Source organism: Leptinotarsa decemlineata, unplaced genomic scaffold (genome assembly GCF_025532065.1).
Source record: "Leptinotarsa decemlineata unplaced genomic scaffold, Ldec_3_MD MMD2_tig00001064_RagTag_RagTag, whole genome shotgun sequence".
In the NCBI taxonomy this organism is placed as follows: domain Eukaryota; kingdom Metazoa; phylum Arthropoda; class Insecta; order Coleoptera; family Chrysomelidae; genus Leptinotarsa; species Leptinotarsa decemlineata.
Window position 1 is genome coordinate 15,245,826 of NW_027412558.1, and position 27,877 is coordinate 15,273,702.

General features: G+C 33.4%; 1 protein-coding gene across 8 annotated transcripts in view; it reads right to left on the minus strand.

The window, feature by feature from the left end:
* heph (polypyrimidine tract-binding protein 1 heph) overlaps positions 1–27,877 on the minus strand; it is an 862,450-nt gene that overhangs the window by 565,990 nt on the left and 268,583 nt on the right. For 4 of the 8 annotated variants that reach the window (XM_074175760.1, XM_074175758.1, XM_074175756.1 and 1 more), the window contains exon 2: positions 23,948–23,991. The exons of the other annotated variants lie outside the window; for them this stretch is intronic. Coding sequence is in view for 3 of the 4 variants with exons in the window: in XM_074175758.1 (XP_074031859.1) it covers positions 23,948–23,991 (44 nt within the window). In the remaining variant the exon portion in view is untranslated. The remainder of the gene's footprint in view (positions 1–23,947; positions 23,992–27,877) is intronic. 8 annotated transcript variants of the gene reach the window in all.

Sequence of the window (27,877 nt, forward strand, 5' to 3'; positions counted from 1 at the left end):
ATTATTAGTATTTAAATCAGACACATTTTAATTTGAAATAATTGTAATATCTTCCATAAATACTTCATGGAAGGGCTCTTTACTACATGTTTTATATGTATTCGCAACGCGATTTTCTTGCACGGACAGATACATTTTTAAAAAATTCGTTTCTGTATGACTCTACTTTTTTGTTTGAGATTTGAACAATGAACATGCTTTTGGATCGAAACCAATGTCTTTTTCTGATTGATTCGGCCGTTACTTGATGAAGATCCATAGTAATTTCACAAACTACACTTAAACGATTTGATCTCCACTAACTTTATTGAAAATAATCATAACATGTTTCGCTAAAACATTAGCTTTTTCATTTGAAAAAGCTAATGTTTTAGCGAAACATGTTATGATTATTTTCAATAAAGTTAGTGGAGATCAAATCGTTTAAGTGTAGTTTGTGAAAAGAAACCAATGTCACTGCCAGCATCAACAATAACTAGTCTTTATCCTTCAGACGTTGGTTTTCAAAGACCTTCATTTTCGTCATGACTTCCATTGTCTAATATATAAAATGATTTGAAATCCCTGAAACAACTAAAGAAGAAGAATTGAAAATAAATCGCTGTGAATAATTATAATTAATTAAGCAAAAATTAACAATTATATTAAGCAAAGAAACCTGAAATGAAATAATAGTGAAATAAAATACAAGTAAAAATAAAACAATTGTACAAAAATTTGAAATGAAGAAATACAAAATGAAAATAAAGAGCGGGAGTTGGCCATCTTTCGCTTGATGATGGGGTTCCATATGTTGCGTATTTCTATGCTGGCTTGGCTGAATACGTTGTTGGACAACATGTATGCGGCTTCCTTGAATTTTCTCCTACACCAATGTTCCTCTCTGTGTAAGATCTCAGCTTGGGACCACTCGTTGCTGGTTTCCCCTCATTTTCGTCATCATTTCAAGCTTTCACATGGGTATGGGCACGATATCCTTATATTTCTTCAAAAATGTATCCTCTTCTTTTCATTGGAACTTTCTGTGGTTTCAAGAGATGAAGTCGTCAATTTTTTTTTGACATATGATGGAATTGGCCGATACTCGATGAAAATCCATTTTCAGGGTTACTGTATAATTATAATTGTATAACTTAAAAAGGCACATACATCAGTCTCTGAATCTGTCTTTGGACTGGTTCTCTTTCTTTTTCGTGGACTTGAAAATGATCCGCTATTTTATAGCTTTTTCTCTAACAATTTTGTAAAAGGTTCGAAGACGTACGCCGGTAGCAAGGCCAGTAGCTTGCACAGCTGGTTCTCGTTTGTTTGTTTAAATTTTTTATCGATTCATGAAACGTATATATGTATCGTTTATTTAGCACAAGCTAATGCAGTTACAATATTAGTCTTAATCTAGGTTAAAAATTTAAATGTCACAATTAAAATTTAAAATTTAAAATCATGTACATTGAAACATATAAATAAAAACAGCACAATAAATAAAATAAAAAGAAGAAAAAAAAACTGTATTAGCAGGTTCCTATACTAAACACTTTGTAGGTCTAAAAGGTGCACTTTTAATTTTCTTTTAAATATATTTAGAGAGGTAGCATTCTTAATATCCTCCGGTAGTTCGTTGAATGCTTGAACTCCTTTAATGAAAACTGTATTATTTGAATTGACATTACTAGTCTGACGTATATGAAAGTTATTGCGACTTCTTGTATTGTATTCATGATATTCAAAGTTATACTTTAATTTGTCACGTAGATATACAGGAACATCACCAGTTTTAATTTTAAAAATAAATATTAATGCTAAATAACGAAAGTAATTTTTTACTGATAACCATTTTAATGTATTCAACATTAATGTTATGTGTTCTTCTATCACAAGATAATATTACTCTCATTCCTCTATTTTGAAGTTTCTGGAGTCTTCCAATTTCATTTTGGTTTAGTAAGTACAAGATGGTTCCACAATAAGTAAAATGAGGTAAAATCAAGCTATTATACAAAAGTAAAAGCGACCATTGGTTTAAGTGCTTAGATTGCCTACTTGAGTAATTAATTTTGAATGCTATTGTTTTAATAATATATGAAGCATGTTCCTTAAAAAACATTCTATTATCTACAATTACACCCAAATATTTAATTTTTCTTACTAACTCAATTTTATCATTTGATATTTTAATAATGGATATTGGAATAATGTCAAATTTGATACGAATCCCATACCGAAGTACACGCTGCAACTGCTACAACACAAATAGCATTGCACTAATTCAACTTTCTTCTCTGGCTATACTTTTGAGACGTCTACTTATGACGTATCGTTTCGTTTGAAATTTGCTAAGCTGTACTAGTGGACAATCCTTTACGTAATTCAGTATGAAAAAATTAGTTTCACATCACGAAGAACGTTTTCAACAATTCAAATCTGAGTTGAAAATTGGCATTTTAAAGTTATAATAAACAAGTATTAAACCATTGAACTTATTATTAAACAGATCATCACTGCGGAGTGTTCGACAAATTGATAAGCGAGCGAACTCGAGGTCCTCTTTTCCTTCTCATTTTCTTTGCCGTCATTGACAGGGCTAATTAAGCAACCAAACATCTGAGCTTCGTTGGAAACCATTCCCTCCGACTTTTCGCAGAATAAAAGCAAGTAAAACATCGCCTAACATCAACTGTAATGATCTATTACCGCCGGCTTCTTTGTGAAAAGAGGTCTTTTGTGAAAATTCCGTCTTTTAATATAATGAAGGAAAAGCAATAGAGGGCATCATAGGAAGGGTTTGATGAAACCACAGGCGCTACTAATCTGTCGAATAGAGTTTGATTAATAATAACAGTTTTTTGATAAAGGAAAATACTTAAATTGAAATTGAATCATGTGGAATGGGTTAGTCGTTGAGAGTCGACATAGAACAATATTGAAAAGAAATGAACTTTCATTAGATTGACGAAACTGAATTCCAAAGTGAACAATTATCAAATATTATCTTGATAACAATCGAAAACTGCAGGAGTTGACAATTTCGCTGTACCCAACTTATTAGTTGATTCTTTGGTATGGTCCACATCAAGATTTGATTCCATTTGTATGTATACTATAATCAGAATATTTAAAAAGTTCAAACAAATAAGTATTCCTAATCTCCCATGATCGACTAAAGAGTTGACTCAAGTTTTTCAGAAAAAAAGTATTTTCACGAAACAAAATAAATATTTCTGAAAGAAATCTTTGGGTACTTCTCGTTTCGGAAAAGTATAAATAGGAAAAGTGGTAATAATAAGTATTCGAGATATGGTAAGTCCTTATAAATTCCTGCTATCTCATTATTAAACTTGTTCGGAAATTAATTGAATAGAACTGGCCGATACTTGATGACAATTCATATTAAAACTAATTAATACAGTTTATTGTATGATTTTCACTATGGAAGGGTTTAACGAAAACCGCGACACGTGTTTCGCTATACGATAGCTTTCTCGAGTGTAAACTAAAAGTTACTTCTAAATTACAACTATTTTATACTCTAACATATTATGCCTACTTTCTGATGAATGAATCCACCTGGAAAGGTGGAAAGGTCAGGTATGAATTCATGAACTATATGTATACATTTTTCGAAAGTATCATAAATATACTCAACTATTTTTACCTGGAAATGAACAGATTCAATAATGGCGAATTATTCAATTCAGTTAGATCGTTCATAAGATATTGAACTCATGTTCCTCTGCGATTAAATGAGTGGCATATGTGGAATTTATTTTTCCATTCTGAAAACTATTTTTATGTTCCTTCATGCGCGGGCTTTGAACGTTCTTCCAGTTTGACCTATAAAAAACATCGGACATGATTACACGATAATTTATACACTTTCGATTTTTCTGAAACTGAACTTTCATCTTTGATAGCCTTAGTTGTTGTTGGTTCTGAAAGCAATATTTACTCCTTTGTTGTGCAGAAAATCTGAAATATTTGTAGTAGGTCAGCCTAAGTAGTTTAAGATTCTTAACTTTTTTACTGTTCTCTTCGAATTGCGTAAACTTCCTTCAAAGCTTGGCTGTATAACTTTTACAATAATGAAGAATGTATTAGACTGCTATCGCAATCATTGTTGGCGGCTATTTGTTTAATTTTGTTCGGTTTTTTTATTGAAATTCGCCTTTAATAAGGGCACATTCATCAGTCTGTGGATAATATATGTGCGTAACGGTTTACGATAAATTGAACAATCATGTTTGTTGTTAACTTTTGTTATTGTCAAATTCAAAAAAATTATAGAGTCGACCTTTTCCATCTCCGTTGTGAATGTGATATAAGAGTGGAGAGAACGAACAGACAGTTGACTAAGTTTTTGATTTTCATCAATTATCTCCACCCTTCTATCACATTCACAATGGAGATAGAAAAGGACGACTCTATAAGTTTTTTTGGCTTGACAATAACAAAAGTTAACAACAAAAATAATTTTTCAATTTATCGAAAACCGGCACATACAGATATTATCATTTATTAATGCGTTCAGCCACCCGTATCCGCACAAAGTAGTAGCTTACAACAGTATGATCCACAATAGTATGATTAATAAAGAACTGAACATAATAAAACAAATATCCGTCAACAATGATTACGATAGCGGTCTAATACATTCTTTTCAATCGAAAAAATTGTAGAGCCAAGCTTTGAAGGAGGTTACCCAATTCTAAGACAAGAGATAAAAGTTATAGAACCTTTTAACCTACTTAGGTCGATCCACTATAAATATTTCAGATTTTCTGCATAACAAAGGAGTGAATATTGCTATCAAAACCAACAACAAAGAATAACAAAGATGAAAGTTCAGTTTCTGAAAAATCGGGAATGTACAATATATCACATGGGTCATGTCCGATGTTTCATATAGGTCGAATTGGAAGCACGTTCAAAGCCCGAATAGAGGAACGCAAAAAGAGTTTTCAGAATGGAAGAGTGAATTAAACATATGCCACTCATTTAATCACAGAGGGTCATGAGTTAGTTCGTTTGTGAGGACCATTCCATTCTCTCAATAATATTGACATGTCTCAGATTTGACGTGATTAAATAAAATCTTCACTTTGTTAACGGTTACTAGTTATGAAAGATACTGGTGTAGAATATACAGACATCAACCAATCAGACAATGTTTTGATCCAAAGCAAAACTAAAAATAATCATCAGGATTTCGTAGCAAATACACACTTGTTTCGATAAAACAATTAAACACATGTCGTTGTAATTACTAGAACGGTTATTTGAATGAGAATAGCGCGACATGCAAGTATCCTCTTAGATCAAGAACGAAAGAAAGTAGGAGCTACTTTTTCTCCTTTGTTTTTATAAATCAAGTGTCAACTTTGTATAAAAGTATCTAAATTTAGATAGGAATATTGTGAAATTGATTTTTATATAGCTGAAAATTGTTTTATATATAACTGTAACATTTAAACACTACATAAGGACATATTGTTAAATAATAGAAAAGGCAAATGGTAAAATTAATTTAGGGTGATATACCTGTATGGGTGGTATATCTGTATGGTTTACCTGTACCTTATACCTGTATAGCATAAATAGCGTTAGCTTACGAAAGTTTCCAGTTTAATCTTCCTCTTGAAGATGATTACTTGGAGATCGAAACACGTGTCGAGGTATTAAAAATAACGATTTGGTGTTGGGAAAGAACTCCAGTAATATTCATTGACATAGATTGTTTATAAAGAAGAAGTAGATATAAAAATCAATGAAAGAGCGAAGTTCAGCCGGGGCTGAACAACTTAACCTAGCCAAGCGATTTATTTAAAGCAGAGCAAGTTTTCACTTTTTCAACTCGTAACACTTCCCTCTTTTATTTTGTTTTTCATTCGTTTTGAAGAAAACAGTCGTATACTCTTCCTTGACCCTTGGCCACCAATCCAAATACTGAAGGAACCTTGAATCAAACAACTTTCTCCATGTAAATGTGTTTCCTTATTGTTTCCTATGCATCGTATGTTGTAATTTACAAGTATAGGATGGTTAAATAAACATATATATGTTCATTGAATTAGCATAAGGTATTGCTGTGCGAAAACATTTAAATACGTTATTTTCAAGTTGAGTTGATTGTATTCATTTACTCTAAGATTGTCGCAATTCATTGAATTCATATAATATTCACAGAGTATTAGAGATTTATTGAATTTGTGCGGAAGTGCAGAGGGCCACATATATTTGTCTCTTGGAAAATGTGATTTAAAAATAGAAAGTCTTCAATCTCGAAATTTCAACTTTAAACTCGAAATTTCAACTTTGATATAGGAATTTTGACTTTGATTATAGATGATTAAAGCCGAAATTTCGAGGTATCGATAGTAAATGCTATAATTGTGAGAACTTAGTAAGAAACTGTAGGTAAATTTGATTCTCAATAGTTGACAAATCGTAAAAATGACTTATTCTTTCGCAGTTTACTGTAGTTATTACAAATAAATAATACAGTATATTACCTTCATTTCCTGAGGACGCCAACTTAGTTGGTGAAACGTGCGTTAGAGTATTGCATATCTATTGATTAGGAAAAGTGCTTGTTTCTGAATATATTTTCTGTCGAATCAATTTCTATATTTCTATTAGTGTTTTTCTGGATCATTAGCTATTCCCAGGAAATTACCAAAATCACTGACACGCTGAAAGATAGGAAAATGTAAATATAATTGCTTCACAGAAAGTTTCGTGTCGACCTCTGATACAAAAATGAAATCTATGAATTAGTTGGGTATTGATTTTGCATTACCTACGGTACATACGCTAATATATCTGTTAGTGCCTAGTATAAACACAGTAACCACTTTAGGGACAACTTTTCTATAAAATACACCTTTTCCAAGGGATGTATTTTTGACTTATGTGTCAACTGTGCCTTATGTAATGAAATATGCCGTTACATGAATATAATCCATGATAAAGTATTGAAATATATTTCCTCTTGGGAGTTTACTGTATAATGTTATAGGATTACTCCATGAATGACTGTTTTGAATCGGGGTCTGAAACATCTTGAGTCGGAAAAGTTTAGGGATATTTTTATAATATACTAAATATCATAACAATAAATGCATGAGGTCGTTTAATTTCGATTAAATTGGTACACTCGGCCACCCTGAAGATTTCTATGGGTTGAACAAAGCCTGCAAAAACGGTAACTAATCTTTTATCAAGTTTTTTTACAAACTGTATGTTTTCGGCTAAAATGAATAATCTGAAAGTGTCGAGTTTGTACATTCTATGCAGTTCTTGCTCAGCAATTAAACTGGAAATATTGTGCTTTAACATGGAAGGCCATCATTTACCATTGGCTGAGCTGAATAGAGCTGTAGATAGAGCTGTAGGGCTTCTTCAAGGTGGCATGCGACAAAATGATGTAGCTCTTCGTTTGGGGGTCTCCCAAAGTATTATCAGTCGATTGTGGCGGCGTTTCCGTGAAACTGGCAGTCCAGCCGAACAACATCCAGGGCGAGGACGCGCTACAACTGCAGTTCAAGACCGATTTTTGGTCTTAACCGCAAGAAGACAACCGACAATCACAGCACCTGAATTGGTTAACGTGTTGCACCAGACGCACCAGGTAACCATTGGTAGTGATACTGTCAGAAATCGACTGCATGAAGCAGATCTCCACAACAGAAGGCCACTTAGATGTCCACCTTTGTCGAGAGGCAATCGCGGTTGAAGATTAGAGTGGTGTCAAGAACATCAAAACTGGGATGCAAATGATTGGGCCACAGTTTTGTTTACAGACGAATCCAGATTTGGATTTCATCCAGATTCTCGTCGAGTAAGACTGTGGAGACGACCTGGAAATAATGAACGTTTGAGACACGTCCAGGAAGTCCACACATACAGAGGTGGTACAGTAATGCTATGAGGCGGAATCATAATCGGCGGCAGAACCGATCTCGTTTTTCCAAATCGCTCCCTCACAGCTCGACAGTACCTCGACACCATTCTTCTACCTATCGTCCGTCCGTTTGCTGGTGCTGTTGGTGAAAACTTCCACCTAATGCACGATAATGCTCGTCCACATGTCGCGCGTCTAGTGACTGACTGGCTCACCAACGAAGGAGTTGATGTATTGCCATGGCCAGCAAAATCACCGGACCTGAATCCCATCGAGCAAGTGTGGGACATGCTTCAACGAAGAATTACTCCGCATATGGGGAACATTCATACAACGTTTCAATTGAGAGAGCTTTTAATCGCTGAATGGGCAAATGTACCTCAACAAGACATTGACAATCTCATTTTGTCGATGTAGATGTAGATGTAGGGCCGTAATAAACCAGCGTGGAGGCCATACTTTGTACTGATTCCAATTTTTTTTGTATTATGATTTTTTTTTTCGGGGTGCCAAAGAAGAGCCATATTTTTTTTTAGTTTTGCTTATATGCGCACTCAGTATTTTTGACCATTTAATAAATTTTGTTGTAAGTTACATTCGTTAAATAATCACCCGTCAACTTTTTTTCCCTAAAGCGATCTAAAAAAAAATTATTGCCATTTTTAAAAATATCCCTAGACTTTTCCGATGTGTGTATTTATAATCGCCAATAATTCGTCTATATATACATGTTATAGGAAATAGTACAATGCCTTATTTTCTAATACTACCTCGTAGGAATTAAGTACCATTTAGGCTACAATCAAACACCATCACGGACCTTGGATTTAGTAAGTGTGGAAATAGAACACAAAGAAGTTCCAAGAGTGGAAAAACATATCCATTAGATATTCAAAAACCTTGTTTTTTGAAACGTTACGTTAGATTTTCATTATGGTTCTGTCATATTTATCTGTTATGTGTTATAACAGTACTCAATTGTATTCAACTCGCACTCTAATAAGTCACCTACCGGAATTATACGTAAAATACTATTCCGTCATTCTAATTTCCAAAACCAATATACTTCATAATTATATTCGAGTGCCAATTCAAGAAATAATTTGAGGTGTATTTCATCAGTTCGGACTTCCATTGTCTAATCTAATATATAAAAATGGTTGTTGGTTGGTTGGTTGGTTGGTAAGTGATAAACTTTTACATCGCTCAACCGATCGTGATGAAACTTGACATGTATAAGTAGGCTATCAATTTTTCTGTAACTCGCCACTAGATGGCGCTGTAGGACAATTTTTTGAAAGTACTTTCTATAACGCTGCGCACGTCTAAGGTCGTTGATTCTGATTCCGTCAAAACATTGGAACAACAGCGATACAGCAACATATAGTATAATATAAATTGATTTGAAATCCCTGACAAAATTTTTAAAAATTAACCGAAAATAACAATTTTGTTACACAAAAAACTGAAATTACAAAGAAATAACATACAAGCAACAACGAAAAAAATAAAAAATTAAGATATTAATAAAAGCTAAAACTTAAAAAAATATATTAACAAAAAATTGAAAATAAAAATTAGTCTATTAGTTATTCTCTTAGTCGATTGATGGTGGAGGGGAATCATCAAGACTCTACTAGATGACCTTCAACGGAATGGTTACTCCAGAGTGATGGTAGAACAGGCTTTAGCTAGAAGACAGCAAGAACTCCACAAGGAAGAGAAGCCGCCACAAGCAGTACTTGTACTTCCCTATATCAGAGGATTATCGGAAAGGATAAGAAGGATTGGGTCCAAGTATAATATCAGGCCCTGCTTCAGATCTGGGAACACTATCCGGAGCAGCCTCACGAAAACCAGGCCACCAAACGCGGGCTGCGATTCCAAAAATTGCATTTACCGGATACCCTGCGAGTGCGAAGAATCATACATCAGTGAAACTAAGAGGCCATTAAAAGTTCGCATTGCTGAGCACAAGAAACATACACAGCGAGGAGAAACCAGCAAATCTGGAATAGCAGAGCATGTTTGGACTCATTAATAATAATATCATGTGGGCTCAAGCTGAAATCATCCACAAAGAGGAACACTGGCTTAGGAGAAAATTCAAAGAAGTCGCGTATATGTTGTCCAACAACGCATTTAGTCAAGCTAGCGTAGAGATACGTAACATATGGAAACCCCTAATCAAGCAAAAAACGACCAACTCCCGCCAAACGGTCATCTCCAGCTAAAACCAATGGAACGGATAGAGGGAAGAGGGGATAGGTGAAAACATTGGAATGACTTATAAATGGTCAGTTCTCGGAGGAATAAGTCCAGTTATCACCCGAAGACGATTGTGGATACTAACAATCGAAACGTCGTGACGTAATTTGGTTTGTAATCTTTCCATTTTTATTTTTCATTTTTTGTTAATAATATTTTGTAATTTTTTAATTTTCGGCTTTTATTAATATTTCAATTTTTTATTTCTTTTTGGTTGTTGCTTGTATGTTATTTCAGTATTTTGTTTAATAAAATTGTTATTTTCGGTTAATCTTATATTAGACAATGGAAGTCCGAACTGATGAAATACACCACGAAACATTGTCAACCAAATAATTTGAGGGTTAAATCAAGGACCAAGTCAAGGTCCTATCTCTAGGCCCAAAAAAATTTGTTGGGGATATTTAAAGCAAAATTTTTGGAGTACCATACCGAGGTCCCAATCGACGACCAACTCGAAAACCACCCCTATCTTCGCGGACTCTGCGGGTTTTAGCTTTGGCTATCGAGCCACGGGCCGATGACATCCGACAACCGCCGACCCCGTAGCACTATCAATAGCTCACGTTGGTGCGAGGTTAACGACCAAACTTACCAAGCCGACAACCTGAGTTCAATTCTCCGATATTTTTTTCATTCCCTATTTCCAGCCATCAGGTGGGAGACCATTGGTGCGCTTAACTAGGTGCCCTGTCTCTTAGGTATAGTCGAAGTAACCGGTTTTGTGAATAGTTGAAGCTTTCGGCGAGTTCAAAGGCCACGTGGATTGAAGAATTGGCGGTTCGCATTGGATAATTTTTACTAACCGAGTTTTATGATTGGCTGAAGAGTCATAAAATTAATTTTGAAGTCATGTCACGGTGACGAATAGAATGCGAGAATGTTTATACATTTCGTGTTGGCAATGTTCAGTTCAGGAACTGAACGATTTGAGTATTGTACTACCCGTAATAACGAGTGTGTTAACAACGCAGACTTTTTCCTGTGTAGTGATTCCAATAGCGATGGTGAACAATGCGAAAACGAGATACCAGTGAATAAGATTCGGATCATTTGAATACTGAAACACGGAGAGTATGTTTCAATGTACCTATATAAGAATCTACACCTCAAGTTTGGTTTCGAGGAAAACAAACTATTACAAGCAACATCAGATTTGACCGAACTTCCTTTCTCAACTGTACGTAAAATAGTCAAAAACAAACCTTACCGAAACCTTTAGATGCTCATCTAATAAAATCATTGAAAAAAACAATATTTAACTATTAAAAAAGTAATGAGATTCCTACAACTGAAATCAAAAGGAAGAAATTGAATACATTCCAAAACTCTTCAGAATTGGATAAAAAAACTAGGATTTAGATTTAAAATAATAAACAAACGTCACGCAGTTGTGGAAAGTAGAAGAATAGTGAAATTGCGTAACAAATACTTAGAACAAATAGCTGAATATAGACAAAAACAACGGCAAATTTTCTGTTTGGACGAAACTTGGTATGACAATTTTCTATTTGAACGAAACTTGGTATAACACTCACGACACAGTTACGAAAGGGTGGACTGATGGTTCGAGAATGTGTACGCCTAACATGCCTGCAAATAAAGGATCTCGACTAATCATTGTGCATTGCAGAGGAAGTAAAGGATGGGTTCTGAATTCTTTGAAATTATGTGAAAAAAAACTTGAGGACTGCAATGTTGACTATCATAAGAACATGGAAGCTAATATTTTTGAGGAATGGTTTGAAAACCAATTGATTTCAAATTTCGCGACAGCTCATCAAAGTACCGAATAAAAATTCGAGGAAAGATGAAATACAAAGTTGGATAACAATTTGTATTTTGAAGATAGCTATATCAAAAACCAACTATTTGGAGTTTTACACACAAAAACATTTGAGAAAGTGTATGCCCTTGAGAGTATTGCTGAAAAGTATGGACACACGATACTGAAACTTCCCCCTATTTTTGTGTTTTCAACCCCAAGAGTTGATTTCGGGAAAATTTAAACGAAGCCTCAGGCGTAATAATATAGTTATTGTGATTCTTATATAATCAGAAATGATTATTGAATAACAAAATTAGTTAGCTTCTTAACTATATTATTAAAGGGGAACTGTTGGAAGGTAGGTTGCACTATATCCTTTACTTGAACTATACTCTCGATGAAGCTTCTGTATCTAGGTAACATCTGATTGGTTGACTGGGTGATGACAAAAAGTGGACATGTGGGGGTACTCTGAAATGGATCTATTCACACTGATATGGAATAAAATGTTTTGCCCCGCAGTCATTCCTCTTTGCTGTACTTTTTGGCCTAGAAAAAGCGTTTTCAGGAATGTTTCAAACATATTCTTGGTCCTCTATTTATCGAAAACAATGCGATTAAATAACTATCAGCTTCAAACAAAGGTACTTTGCACTGGTTAATTAAAATTCGCCAGCCAAACACGAATGCCTTTTACTTTAATTAGTCAAACTTTCACATGCATGCCTCTCGCGCAGATATGGGTCTGGCAAAGGTAGAACTATCAAAGAGCCGCAAATATTCACAGATCATTTCAGAACATGTGCATTACACTCAGACGAAGGAAAACATTTCTGCTGCTATGTTCCCATTTCTAAGTTAGAGGTATCTTTTCGACGAAGAATTTGGATGGAAAACATAAGTGAATTAAGGCTTCGATGGTGAATGAAAAAGTGTTAATAAATTTTATTCATGGGAAAAAATGATTTCAGGGAGGTGCAAGAGAAAACTTTTTGAAGTTGAATTTCAGATATTCAAAAAACACTTTATTGTGAGATTTTCACTAAACGATTTTACAAAAAAGCAACACGTGTTTCGCCATACAGTAATTTCCAGAGAGAGCTGAGTTTGATCAAACAAATCGCGATTAACAACGGTTACAAGGTAGATATAGACTCAATAACTTTCAAAAGAATACAAAAGCATGGACCTGGTCTACCGAAATTCAAGATGCGATAACATCAGTTATAGGACATTGTCATATTTGGGTGAACCAACCTATAATATTGCCTGTTTTATGAAGAAAGAATGCATGAATGTAGCTTACAGAATGAATAATAGTCTAAGTAAATTCATTAAAAACAATAAAGACAAAACTTCGGTGTCGGATAGGTCAGGAGTATTTAAGCTGACTTGTGGCTCTTGCCGAAAACTTTATATAGGTCAAAAGGGGAGAACATTTTCCCAAAGAAGTAAAGAGCATAGACGTAGTTTTGTGAATAGAAAGACCAATTTCACATTTGCAAACAATCTTTCAGCGGAAAGACATAAGTTCAATCATGAATATGATGTGTTACATTTAGAAGAGAAGAGTTTGAAACTCAATCTTCTAGAATGTTAAGAAATCAATAGATCCAGGAATTCGAATAACTCCCCGTTACTAAATATTTTTTCAAATGTGGAAACTGGTACATGAGCTCAGGTAATTTATTTCATTACAAACTTAGATTAAAATGCTACAACGTTCTCTGCCTTATGACAGATTACTAAAATGGCTGCTCAGTGAATGTTTATAAATTAATCATTAATATCAATTTTACAAATGGTTATCGTTCTTAATGTGTTTTAAAATGGTGAATGAATGTTCAGTGAGTTTTCAAATACTGAGAAATTGAAATGTCTCTCCTGGATTCCTTCTATCAGCAAACAGGTTCAGTGATGGCGGTTTGAGTTTTATAAATGATTTCTAAATACCTTGAACTTTTCCTTTTTGGTGCGGTGAATTGATCTGGATGTTTCTTCTTTCGAATCCAATTTTCCCAATTGGTACTATGGGTAAGTTCAGTTGTCTGCTTTCCACTATATATATTTATTTATTCTCAATTTTAATTCAATTTTCAAAAATTGTACGTGCTTCTCGTTCCAGCGTTGATCATCCACTCTTTTCGCTTCCCCTTTCAACAAACTCCTAATCTCCTTGGCAACCAATTTTCGAAAATTCTAGATGCTGTCAAACTACACTTAGTTTATTAATCATTTGTACTCATAAACAAAATCTAATATCTAATATTTACAATATTGGTTGTCTTATAACAATTCATGTTCTGTATTTTACAAAATTAATTTTTGAAATTTGCATTTGGCAAAATTCATGAGCTCCTCTCCAATTCTCTCACCTAGTAGGCTAGACAATATTTTAGCTACATGGTTTTTTCATATACTGAGTTTTTTTCCTTTCACAAATTGAAACTTTTTCAAAATATTGATTTGGATAATTTGAATAAATTGTAATGTTGTTTTGTTTTCTAATATTGATCTAAATGGTTTTATTAATTTGTTTTTGTGTTTCAGGAAAATATATATCTGGTGACTGATCTTTTCAATACTGGATTGTGATATTTGAATTTCAATGGAAACCAACTGAAGACTGATTTAGTTGTTACATTGTGTGCGTAACCATTTTACTGAGAACAAAAGATAAGAAATTTCTAACCTATATCTTAAACGAACAAACTTATTAACTAGTCTCATTAGTCAAGATTCTTATAAACAATAAAATTTATTGTTTATATATGATATTTAATATCATAACAATATATATATATATATATATATATATATATATATATATATATATATATATATATATATATATATATATATATATATATATATATATATATAGGGACCGTATACATGTAAACTTTCACCTCAATTTATATCTTCAATTTATTGTTTTTCACTCATTTTTACTGTAAGTATGATTTGTAATGGTATTCAAAGGTGAAAATATTCAAAAATCATTAAATAAGGCACATTGAAGAAAGTACAAGAAAAAAACACTTCAATTTTATGTCTGTAGTGCCATTGAGAAAATATTTTATACTGGAGCATCTCTACATTATGAATTGAGATCCTAAAAACGATAACTTCTACAAAAAACAAGCTGATTCCGGAGTTTTGAAATTTTGACAAAGAATAAAAAAGTTCTATTCGGATTTGCTCGAACTTTTCAGAGGGTCCATGACAAAATAACGGTCTTGTAAAAAAGTTAGTCCACTGCAATATCATCAGCAGATTGACGTCTCTCTAGTGTTTAATAGTACTGAGAAACTTTTCAAACTTGAATTATGTATAAGGGTTTCAACGAGGGGTTCATTTGGAATAGACATAAATTATAAAATCTCACCGTCGCGTCGTTAGGCCGAATTGTTACATTGTGTCACTAAACTAAAACTATGACGCATCCGGATTATTCTCATTACCCACATGTCTGCGCCTTTCGGCACTACAGCACTTCCGAACTTTGTTTAACAATAGAAGCTGGACATATTTACAGTATCCCCCAACTTACCAAATACGTCAGGTTGTGTTTTCATCTTTCATCAAGGGAATAACGGCACCAACCTATAAATTAACGACCTATTGGTCGTTCCATTTATGCCTTCTGTTTGCGTCAATTTACTCGAGGGAACAAGGAAACTATGTTGCGGTATGTGTACGGTTGACAAGTGAATTATAGAACAATACGTCATCAGCAGATACATCGCATTGTGTCCACGACAGCACGGAGTTGCCAAAGTGCTGCATTCGTGGCAGATTTCAAACATTCACATCTGTCAGATTTTGGATAAAAGTTAAAATGAAGAACAGGATAATAGAAAAAAATGATTGAACAAGTTGAAAGGAAAGAAAGGTTTTGACTGTCTACTTCTCCATCTTGATACAAAAAATATGGGAATGTTCTAAAGGAAGGAAGGAAGGAAGCAATCAATTAAAAAAAAATTTATGGGTGTAACTAAATAAGTATAAAACATTTAAGGAGGTGATTCCTCGTCGAAAAAAAGATTGGATCTTTTATATAAAGAAATACCAATTGGAAAACACAACCCCTAAAATTTATTTCCAATGTAACTTTTTGTCTTATTATTTGTTTACCATTCAAACATTCATTTCCGATAGCCTGTTTTATTCTAAACAAAAAATGTCTCTTGGGTTTTTTGCCCAATATTTCACGAACAACTACAAAGATACATCGTCATAAATGCAAAAAATCAAAACTAATATATCTAGTAGGTCGCTATTAGCGATAGTGACAATTAAATTGGTATGACGCTGTCAGTTTGTGAATTTTCGAAATTGAATTAATACTAATTGTGTGTTGTTGTTCTGTTCTCAATTTGTTACTTTAATAATTCAAATCGCATACACAAATGAGAAAATGGCTGATATGCATTACGTTTACGGTCTGTCGCAGGGAAACGGGTTACAAGCTTCTAGAAGATATGCTGAAATGTATCCTCAACGGCAGCATCCTTCACATAGAATATTTGCTCGACTTCATCAACGATTACGAGAATATGGTTCATTCGACAGAAGAACGCAGGATTGTGGTCGCCATCGAGAAGTAGGAACACCACAGCTTGAGGAAGCAGTACTTAATTTGATTGAAGAACAACCTACTACCAGTACTAGAAATGTTACGTTCCAGCTAAATGTTGATCATATGACGGTATTTCGAATTTTAAAGGAACAACTGTTATACCCTTACCATTTGCAACGAGTACAGGCACTGTTACCGCGAGACTTTCCGAAACGTCTTGAATTTTGCAATTGGATGCTGGAAATTATTAGAAGAAAATGTGAATTTCTGAAGACGATAGAATTCACTGACGAATGTAGTTTTTCTCGTGACAAGATTATTAATTTTCATAATTACCACATATGGGCTGATGAAAACTGATGGGGATGATTTAATTGGGACTCATTTTCTACATCCTCGATTAAATGGTAAGGCATACGTTCAATTTTTAAGAGAAGTGCATCCAGCACTGCTGAAGGAAGTACCTTTGGGCATCAGAAGGGATATGTTTTTTATGCATGATGGGGCTCCCGCCCATTTTAGTCAAGTAGCACGTCAGCATTCAACTGAAACATATGCAAATCAGTGGATAGGTCGAGGGGAACCACAAAACTGGCCCGCTCGATCCCCGGATCTCAATCCTCTCGATTTCTCTATTTGGGGCCATTTACAGATTTGGTTTATCGTACTCCTGTTCGCTATGTAGAGGACTTAAAAGAAACCTCATCATCGATGCGTGCAGAGTAATCAGAGATACTCTAGGGATATTTGAGCGAATACATGGCTCAATGCGCCGACGTCTAGACGCATGCGTAATGTCTGAAGGTAGACATATTGAACATTTACTATGATTTCTACATGTTGTGTGTTTTGTTATTGATAAATTAATTTTGTTTATTACCCTTTAATCGTTTAATTCAGGTACTAACTACAAAATAACAATAAATCCAGTTCGCATTTATGACGATGTATCTCTGTAGTTGTTCGTAAAATAATTTTTTGCTGCGAACTGGTTTATTTTGGGCAAAAATGCAAAAAGACATTTTTTGTTTATAATGAAACAGACTATCGGAAATAAATTTTTAAATGGTAAACAAATAATAAGACAGAAAGTTACATTGGAAATAAATTTTAAGGGTTGCGTTTTCCACCCCTTACGACCATGGGGTAAACCAAATAAATTACGGGCTAAGTGTCTTTTTGGTAGTACAAACCGTCAGGTTAATTTCAATATTGTAACTTTTTCAGTGCTTGTGAAAAGAATTGTTATACAAATTTTATGTACTCCCTTTAAGGGGCTGTATCTTAACAAGGGATGCTCCAATGAAGTTTCTTAATATGAAAGATCCTATCTTTTTTTCCTTGAGGAATCAGTTTTTCAAATGTTTTACACTCATTCAGTTACACCCTGTATATAAAAGTTGCTGTTTCGAGAAGGCCTTTTCTTCCGGTTTGTGTCTGAAAGTTACTTCTTCGCATGATCTACACATCTTTTTATAAAGTTAATTTTTTGAAATTCGTTTCTCCCTTCCTTTCTTTGGAAAGTTCCTACAATTTTTGTATAAAGATGGAGAAGAAGAAAGCCAAAACCTTTCTTTACTGAAAATTAATATCTCCTAAATGTTACACGCTCAATCCCTAAAGAGATGGAATGAAATCAAAAGATACAATATTGTCAAGATCACCCTGGGCAACCCTGGGAAGCTGGCGTCGAAGAAATATCTGGCGATGACCAGCAAAAATCTATGCTTAACAGTAGGATTTCTGACTGGCCACTGTCAACTAAGGAAACACCTCCATAATATGGGGCTAGTGGAGACACCTCTATGCAGGATATGTGAACAGGAAGATGAAACTGTCAGGCATGTCCTATGCGAGTGTCCGGAGTTGTCGTCAATAAGAGAGATGTGTGTTCGGCGAGTCTTGGCCTACACCTGTCGATATAAAAGATATGTCTCCCAGTGACCTGTCCACCTTCCTGGAAAGGACAGGATGGACAGTGACCTAGGAGGACAACTCTTCGGCAGGATGTACAATGGCTGAATGAATGTCATTACGTACTTACTGTCAACGATGACATGAGTAGATTGAACTCATTCGTGACATCGAGTTGTAATTAACACGCTTTCATTAGCTTCACTTGTACTTTTTTATGTTTGTTACCTACACCTTTGGACTCGATTTTGACTAACTTGAATGGACATATGTATTTTACACTTCGTACACTCATTAAGAATCCGTGAAATTACAATAATTTCATAAGTTCATCTCATTATCTTGATCCTCACACAGTCTCTGTGACAGAAAGTGAGACAACCACACTGTTTGCGCATACGTATATATTTTATATTAAAATAAATACGCTTGAAATAGCAAGCCAACCACTGAAAAGTGTAAAATAAATAATAGATTAAAAAACTAAAAAACACGCTTTAATAGCAACACAAACTAAAAAATAATTCGAAACTAATTCAAGATATTGTTCAACATCGATAATAAGTCCTATGGCTTGATGCAACTAATGACTTTTAAGTCTGAAGTCAGAATAAATTTATTTACAAAAAAAAATTTTTTGTTGTAAGAAAGCGTGGGGTGCTATATCTCCATTGTTATAAATACGTGATTAGGAGCTGTTTGCCAGATTGGAACCTAATTAAAAATATAATTTAAAGTATCCCACGCTTCTTACAACAAAATTATTTTTTTTTTGTTAAAGATTCATTCTGATTTCAGACTCATTAAAAGTCATCAGTTACATCAAGCCATATTATTTATTATCGATGTTGAACACAATGTTGAATCAGTTTCGAATTATTTTTTAGTTTGTGTTGCTATTAAAGCGTGTTTTTTGATTTTTAAACTATTATTTATTTTATGAAGGAATTCAGTGTTTTTTTTATAATATTATCCAGATTTTACAAGTGTTTCACGACGAACCATTGGATGTTTCCACTAGTGAGCATGACAGTGTTCCTGGTAAATGAAATTTCATCTCTTTCATTTACCATATTGTGTAGCAATCCTGTGAATGATATCTGATTCAATTACATAATGAATGTTTGGAATGCAAACTGATTAGAGAAAAGTGTTTTTTTTATAATTCAGTGTATATATAAAAGAATTTGTTTCGAAAGTGTTTATATGAAAGTAGGTGTATCGAAAAGGATTTTCTTTCGGTACTTTTCTTTACCAAAAATATACCACTTTCAATTTCAAGTTGAAAGGATGTATAAACCTCTGAGGTCGCTAGCCACTCAGCTTGGCCTCAGCCATACATCACAAAAGAAATAAATAGTAGGGTATCGTGATGAATTTCCTATATATATATATATTCCGTAGGTCATTTGTCATGTTCTAATTTCAATCAGAAGCCCTGTATTAAAATCGCATTAGTATTAAAGTGGAAACAATGAAAGTAATTCTTCAACGATTTCCGGGTTCTCAGAAAGGAATAATTTGTAGAATGAAAAATTGAACTTGAGTTGTTCGGGATTTGTAGAATTATTTTCTTTTTGTGAACGAGTTTATTGTAAATAGCGCCTTTTTTAGGGTTACTGGTATTTTGTGAAAAACATTTCATTTCGTTCACTTTCTCAAATCTAATAACGAGGATAACTTTCTCAACTTGATAATTTTTAAATTTTTCAAAAAATATGTTTTCAGTTTTTAGAATATCATAATACCGAATGTAAATGGAAGCTAGCTACCAATTTCAATGAAATGAAAAATGGGGAAAAAGGGGTTCATAAGTAAGATGCGACTTTTTATTCAGGTAGAATAAGGAAGGTAAGGCTGCGTTTATCAAGTTTTTATAGATATGAGGTAAACCAAGGATGTCACATCAAATATCAACCAAATTATGACCTATTTTTTACACAGGGTGTTTCAAATTCGATCCTCACCATTGGTATCTCGGAAACTATGAGAGATACGAAGATGGTTGAATTGAGGCAGAATTGTGCATTTACTTGACTAACAATATGTCGTTGAGACAGTTCTGAAATTCCGTGTATATCCGGAGACATCCGGAAAAAACGGAAATTTCGGAAAATTGTTTTTATTTTTTTCTGGCAACTTCCACGTTGCCACTTTTTTTCAGCTACATAATGATGTTGCCAGATTTGTTATCCGACGTTTCGTCTTCCGGCCACCATCATAAACTTTATTTTTTTTATGGGCGCTACATTGAATTCTTTTTGTTTTGAATAGAACCGGATTTTACCTTTTCAAGGTATTATATTTCTTTTCCGAAAAATTGGAGATATTGAATAAAATTAATTCTTATCATAATAGGCTTCAACTTTGATATTTCTAAATTTGACTTTCAATTTGTTACACTCAATGACATTTTGTTATTGTACAAGTCATTGAATTTTTGGCGAAAAACAACTTTCACGAATGAAGAAAAAAGAGATATGATACAAATTTATAACAAAAACCATAGAAACAGTGTTAGGACCTCGCAAATATATTTAAACTTGTATCCCGAAAGATGACAACCACATCGAACTATGTTCAACTTATTGGATCAAAATCTCACCGAGTTTGGTTCGTTTGAAAAGCCGAGGAAAAAATACGGAGACACAATGGACCAGAAAACTAAAGAAAATTTGATAAATGAGGTATGTATGAGTAAGTTAGGCATTGTGTCCTTTTCAACAAACCTTAATAATTTGCAGATAAACATGAACCCGGGGAAATCTTAACGTTAAATTTCCTCCGAAATGAATATTTTTTGTCATACAAGTGCTTGGAGACATCTCAAAAAAAGCGTTTTACAATGTTACAAATTACACATATCTCAAAAATTGCATCCAGGTGACCCCGAAAAGCGATTAGAATTTTATAATTGGCTGATAAGAAGACCTGATTTTCCTGTTTTCCTGGAAAATATAATTTGGACACATGAAAGCACTTATACGAATTGTGGGATATTCAACCGAAATAACGAACACATTTGGAGCATAAACAACCCCATGCAGTTCCGAGAAATTCGACCTAAAGTGCGATTTAGTATTAACGTATAGGCAGGAATTTAAAAAGATAGAATTTTGGATCCTCATTTATTTAACGGAATTCTGAATGGAGAAACCTGTCACCAGTTTTTAATGTAGATTTTCGAAGACTATTTGTATAATCTACTTTTGGCTAACTATAACAACATCTGGTTTCAACATGATGGTGCTCCGCCGCACACTACCAGATGAGTATCTTATTACCTGACTGAAAGGTTTGGTGATGAATGGATAGGAAAAAATGAGCCGGTGAGGTGGCCAGCAAGGTCTCCAGACTTGTGTGTTATGGATATATTCTTATAGGGTGCACTGAAAAATAGAGTTTATGGTCAGAGGGAATATTAAAATATTGAGGACCTTCAACACATCATCGTTAATGAGTTCGGAAGATTGAGGAGAAGGGAAATTAATTGTGCAGTGAATAATATTCGAAGAAGAGACAGTTGTGTTATCATGAACAAGGCCAGCATTTTGAGAATTCACTGTGACTTACTTTTTTCTTTACATTTCAGTTGACTATTGTTATTTGTTCTATTTTGTTCTATTTTCATTGAAAAGGACAGAATGTCTAATTTACCTTATACACACCTCATTTATCAAATTTTGATTGTTGATTCTGTCTTCTTATTTTAACATTGGCTTTTTAAACGAACCAAACTCGGTGAGATTTTGATCCAATAACTTGAAAATAGTTAGATGTGGTTGTCGTCTTTCGAAATACAAGTTTAAATACATGTCTTAATACTGTTTTTATCGTATTTGTAATAAATTTGTATCAAATCTTTCTTTTCTTCATTCGTGAAAGCCATTTTTCGCCAAAAATTCAATGACTTGTACAATAACAAAGTCATTAAGTGTAACAAATTTAAAGTCAAATTTAGAAATATCAAAGTCAGAGCCTATCATTATAAGAATTGATTTTTTTCAATATCTCCAATTTTTCGAAAAACAATGATAACTTATGATACATCATTGAAAAGGTTGAATCTGGCTCAATTCAAAACAGAAAGAATCCAATGTAGCGCCCATAAGAAAAAATAAAGTTGATTATAGTGGCCGGAAGTCGAAACGTCGGATAGCAAATATTAAAACACCATTATGTAGCAGGGAAAAGTGGCAACGTGGAAGTTCAATTTATTTTCGAATCTTTCGAAAAATAAAGACAAAAAAATAAAAACAATTTTCCGAAATTTCAGTTTTTTCCGTATATCTCCGGATATACTCGGAATTTCAAAATTTTTTTATCAGCATATTGTTAGTCAGGTAAATGCACAACTTTGCCCCAATTTAACCATCTTCGTAGGTATCTCTCATACTTTCGGAGATCCCAATGGTGAGGATCTTATTTGAAACACCCTGTATGAAGCGTTATTCTTCTCTCACAATCAGACTCAGAAGCAATAAACTTAGTATTTTGGAATTCAAAATGATAGGCAGTTGCAAGCGAATGTTTGGTTGAAGTAGAAGCATCAGGATTTTAATTCTTTATACCCATGTCAACAGGCTTTTATATGTTTTTTTTGTCTCGTTTATGTTTTCCATAATTAATTTATCTAAACAACAGCTTGGTCGATATTTGATCAATTTACTGAGGGTGAAAGTTCTCGTTTTTTGCTTTGTTTTTATTTTATATCATTTTAGAAGCTGAAGATGCCAAAAAAACAGAAACTTACGTCATTGTTGTATGAATAAAAATTAATAGATATTATTTCGGACGAATACCAAATAGAAAAATTATTGATAAAACATAGTAAGTATTCAAATTTTGAGAATAATATACTATTCATTGAAAAAGGGAAATTTTACAGGGGATATTGGTTTTAAGATGCTTTTTGCCTTCCTACTTCTCTATTTTCACACTCAAAATATGAGAAAGTTTCGAAGAAAAAAAGAAAGCAAATAAGTTCAAGATAAACTCCTAACAAATACGTACAGATCATGTAGGTACGCAAGTTTCGTTCAGATACACACCGGAATGAAGAGGCCTCTAAAGCAACTACTTTGACATGAACATTGAATTACACGTAAGAAAAATATTACAAAAATATTGAATAATAATTATTGAGAGTTTGTTTTGAACTAATTTACATTTTTCTTTACAAAAATGAAGACGTATGAAATCTAAATGATTTTTTCCTAAAAATACATTATTAGTTATTAGTCGAGAGTGACGTATGCATAAATAGAATATCACCCTGTCTGAAAACTGATATACTGGCAAACGACCAAATTTTAATTTTTCATAAATCACACTTTATCAACGGAAGTATGGAATTTTTGTTTTCGATGCAGCTATGCGCTATTTTTGCGAAGCTAATGGACAGTTGAGAAGTCTGGCTGCTGTTTCGAAACAGCAATCAATATTTGTTATATATAGACGGCATTCGAATGATTTATATCGTGTTTTAAACCACTGGAATAATAAAATATCATCTTACCAGAACGAGAACTTCTATTTTGCGGATGCAGATAATCGACTGACCTGAAACAAAAGTAATAAATTGGTTTTTAATGATATAATTATGAATAAAAAAGAATTATTTCATTATTCGATTTTTTACTATTACTCAACATGAGGAGAAAAAACAAAAACTGAACAGAAAAAAAAAGAAATTTAGAGAATAGAGAAAATAGATCCACTTGTATAGTGAAACTTTAAAAAAAAATTAAACTTTTTCAATGAAGTTCTCACTCTACGAACTACAGAAAGTAGTCACTTGGAAATTGTGATTATTTCAATGCAGTCAATTCAGAAAATTCAGGCATTTCGGATCCAATGGTAAAATTATCCAATTATATTTCCTGTCTTACTAGAAAAATTAACGAATGAGGTTAATATGACACTGATCATATTTCTACATCAAGTCTATTTCCTCGAACAGCAGAGTGATAAATCATTTATAAGTGGCTTATCCATAGGAGTACATAACTGAGTAGGTTTTGAAGTGAAAAATGTAGTATTCATTTCAAACATTCAATGTTGTATGTTTTTATATAACAAATCTCAAAATACGTTTAATGGTTGTATGTATACAGTAACAAAAATATGAAATACCCCCATTGATAATTATTAGATTTTATTTTCAATTAAACAAACCAAATTGGTTTCACCTTTGAATTTTTTATCAATCATTTCTATAAAAAGCATTTTTTAAATGTATCACATAGTTATCACATAGTTAGCACAGGTTACCTCAATCAGGCACACCTAAGATATTTTCCATTTTCACTAGACAATAGGATGACTTCAGATCTAATAGTGCTTTAAATAGGTACTTTATGCCCTGAAGAATATGAATTGATGATGATTATGAAATTAGTAAATTATAGATAATGTGTGAATTAAAATGACTACTTCAGTTTTCTCTCCAGTAAAGCGAACTACCAACTGAGTTTTTCTGTAAACGAAAAGATTATTACTCATAATGTATATGATGCACGTGATACTCACGTGGAGTTTCAAATCATCGGTATATAAATTTCGACCAAGACCAAAGTATTTCCCAATAATAGGCAGGAAGAAAAGGTGAAAAACTTCAGAGAAATAAATTTCTGGAAAAGGAAAGCGACTGATTATTACGGAAGCGTAGAAGAGCCACATATTTTAATAATTTGTTTCTTGGAAATTACGATTTTGAATCTCGAAATTTCGATTTTAATCTCAAAATTTCGACTTTTCTCTCCAAATTTCGAGTTTAATCTCGTAATTTCGAGATTGAAGTCGAAATTTCGAGTTTGAAGTCGTAATTTCGAAATTACCAGATTAAAGTCGAAATTTCGAGATTAAAGTCGAAATTTCGAGAATGAAGTCGAAATTTCGAGTTTGAAGTAGTAATTTCGAAATTTCGAGATTCAAAGTACGACTTTGAATCCAAGAAACAATAAAAATATGTGGCCCTTCTGCGCCTCCGTAGATTATTACCCACACTGAAAGTGTTTACGGTTTTGTTGAATGCGGTTTATTGATGTTTGTGTCAAAGCACTCTGGCAATAACTATGATGACATGTATGGCGATGTGTTTGGAGAATATTTAAGCAAATGTTAGATATTATTTCTGACAATGCAATTTATCATTCCAGAAGTGTTGAATGAATCCCAACTAATGCATAGAAAAAAGCGGGTATCATTGAGTGTTTTCGGCGAAAAAACATACCATTTGATGAAAGTATTGAATTGAAAAAATATTATTGTTCATGGTATGTCAAATAAAATGTGTAGTCGATACGATGACACAGAAACGAAATATTATTATTCTGCGTCTGCCCCCTTATCATGGAGAAATCATTTCAATTGAACTCATTTGGACTAGAAAAGAAACACGACACATAAAATGAAAAATTTCAAAGTATTCTTTTGGGAGTTTTTAAAAAATGTCGAATATGAATAGTTTCACCCAGTATTTTTAATTAAAAACCCAAACAAACGTAACTGCAGGTAGTAAAAGGACCCTAAAATTTATAAAATATTTTGTTTGCTACAGCGTGGTCCTGGTGAAATATCATAAACGTACCTGTTACGAGCTGTGGCGAATCATAACGAAATCACAACATTTTGTTTAAGCGTTTTGCATTAATAATGAGCATTTATTACTTTTCACCATAACAAAACAGAGTAGAATATATATGTACATTATCAATTGAGTTCTCATCAGAATTTTGAAACAACGAAACCTTGAACAGAAAATTATATGATTTGGACCATAATTGATAGATGTAACCACGACAACTTCTGTACTGACGAAGAATTTCAAGAACGAGGTTTTAATGATGAACGAGAACGGGAATGTTCCCTACTTATTTATCAAACTCAAACACCTGTTCATGCAGCTACAGTTTCGTAAGAATGTATCATCTTTCATTCTAACAGATTTCCTGGAGTATTTGAAGTCCACTAGATACTCGTTAGAACAACAAGAGGATTGTTCCGAATTCTTGGGGTTCTTGTTGTAATACTCTTCGTGAGCAGAACAAAAGCAAAATCAATACTCCTGACCGCTCTGGATTGAATGATTCCGTACAGTCCATCTCGTCTTGTGTTTGTAAATCTTTTGCTGGAAAAATCCTCACTTGTTTACTTTGCAATAAATGTTCGAGAGGTAGTGAAAACTTATGTGAATTTCTGTAACTTCATCTAGCGTTTCCTAATATGACTAATAAGTTTATTGTTAAATCATCTGAAAATGGAATTTTTAACAGGCGATGATCGACTGTATTGCCAAACATGTGCTAAACTGACTGTTATAAGAAAACAAGTATATCTGAGGCACCAGTCAATCTAATAATAACACTGATGAAATTCAAACAAGACTTAACCTCTGACGGAAGCAAGAAACTCTTTCGAAGGTTCGAAATAGATGAACATTTCAATCTAGCAGACCACTATTACAATATTCATGCAGACATTGTTCACTGTGGTTCTGGCGTTGAATTTGGTCATTATTACGCCTTGGTCAAAGACGAAACGAACTGGTTCAAGTTTGATGATAGTCATGACGATAATCTATTGGAGCCTTTGAAGACACCCTACATTTTATTTCATGAGAGAGATGACATTGGCTGATCAAGATATTCAGACGATGTGGTGCTGCAAGTTTTTCCGGGTTTTCCTGCAGCTGAAAAAGCAAATGTGTCTTTAGAATCAACAAAGTCGCCTAGAAGCACCAATTAATTTTTATTGTTGTTTTTATTTTTATCGTTGTTTCACAATACAATTTTATATGATGTTACATTAGAAAAAAACCGCATAACATGTATAAAAACCAGCAATGAGTCTTGGTGGCTCAGCAGGGACACTACATACTTCAATTTCAAAATATGGAAAGAAAGAAACCAAAACATCAATATCTTTTCATTCGCCTTCATCATACGTATATACAAATACATACTCCTCAATGTTTCATAGTGAATATGAATAGCCTCGTAAATGGGAAAAGAATTTATCGACTCCATAAACATGAACACGTATAAATAACCAAATTCATTACAATAATCCTAAACACGTTGTCGTCAGTTACCATCTACCTGCAATTCTTTTTTTTTATTTTAGTAAAAGTGACAATTTAGTGACAATTACGAATACAACCAAATAAATAAGGAGAATCGAAATCACTGCACTGAACTTGGATTCTAATTTTTTTATTTTCATTGCCTGTAACCATACTACTATTTCTATATGAGAAGTGATGAAACAAAAAATATCAGGGGATTAAGCTGTCTTTTCAATTTTGTTCTGCAAAAGTACGTGGCACTGGGAGACACATCATTACCAACTTGTTATTAACAAAACTTTCAAACAATCAATTTTACATAATTAATCTATCACAGAAACTAAGTAATGATGACATATATTTATTATATTAGCATTCCAA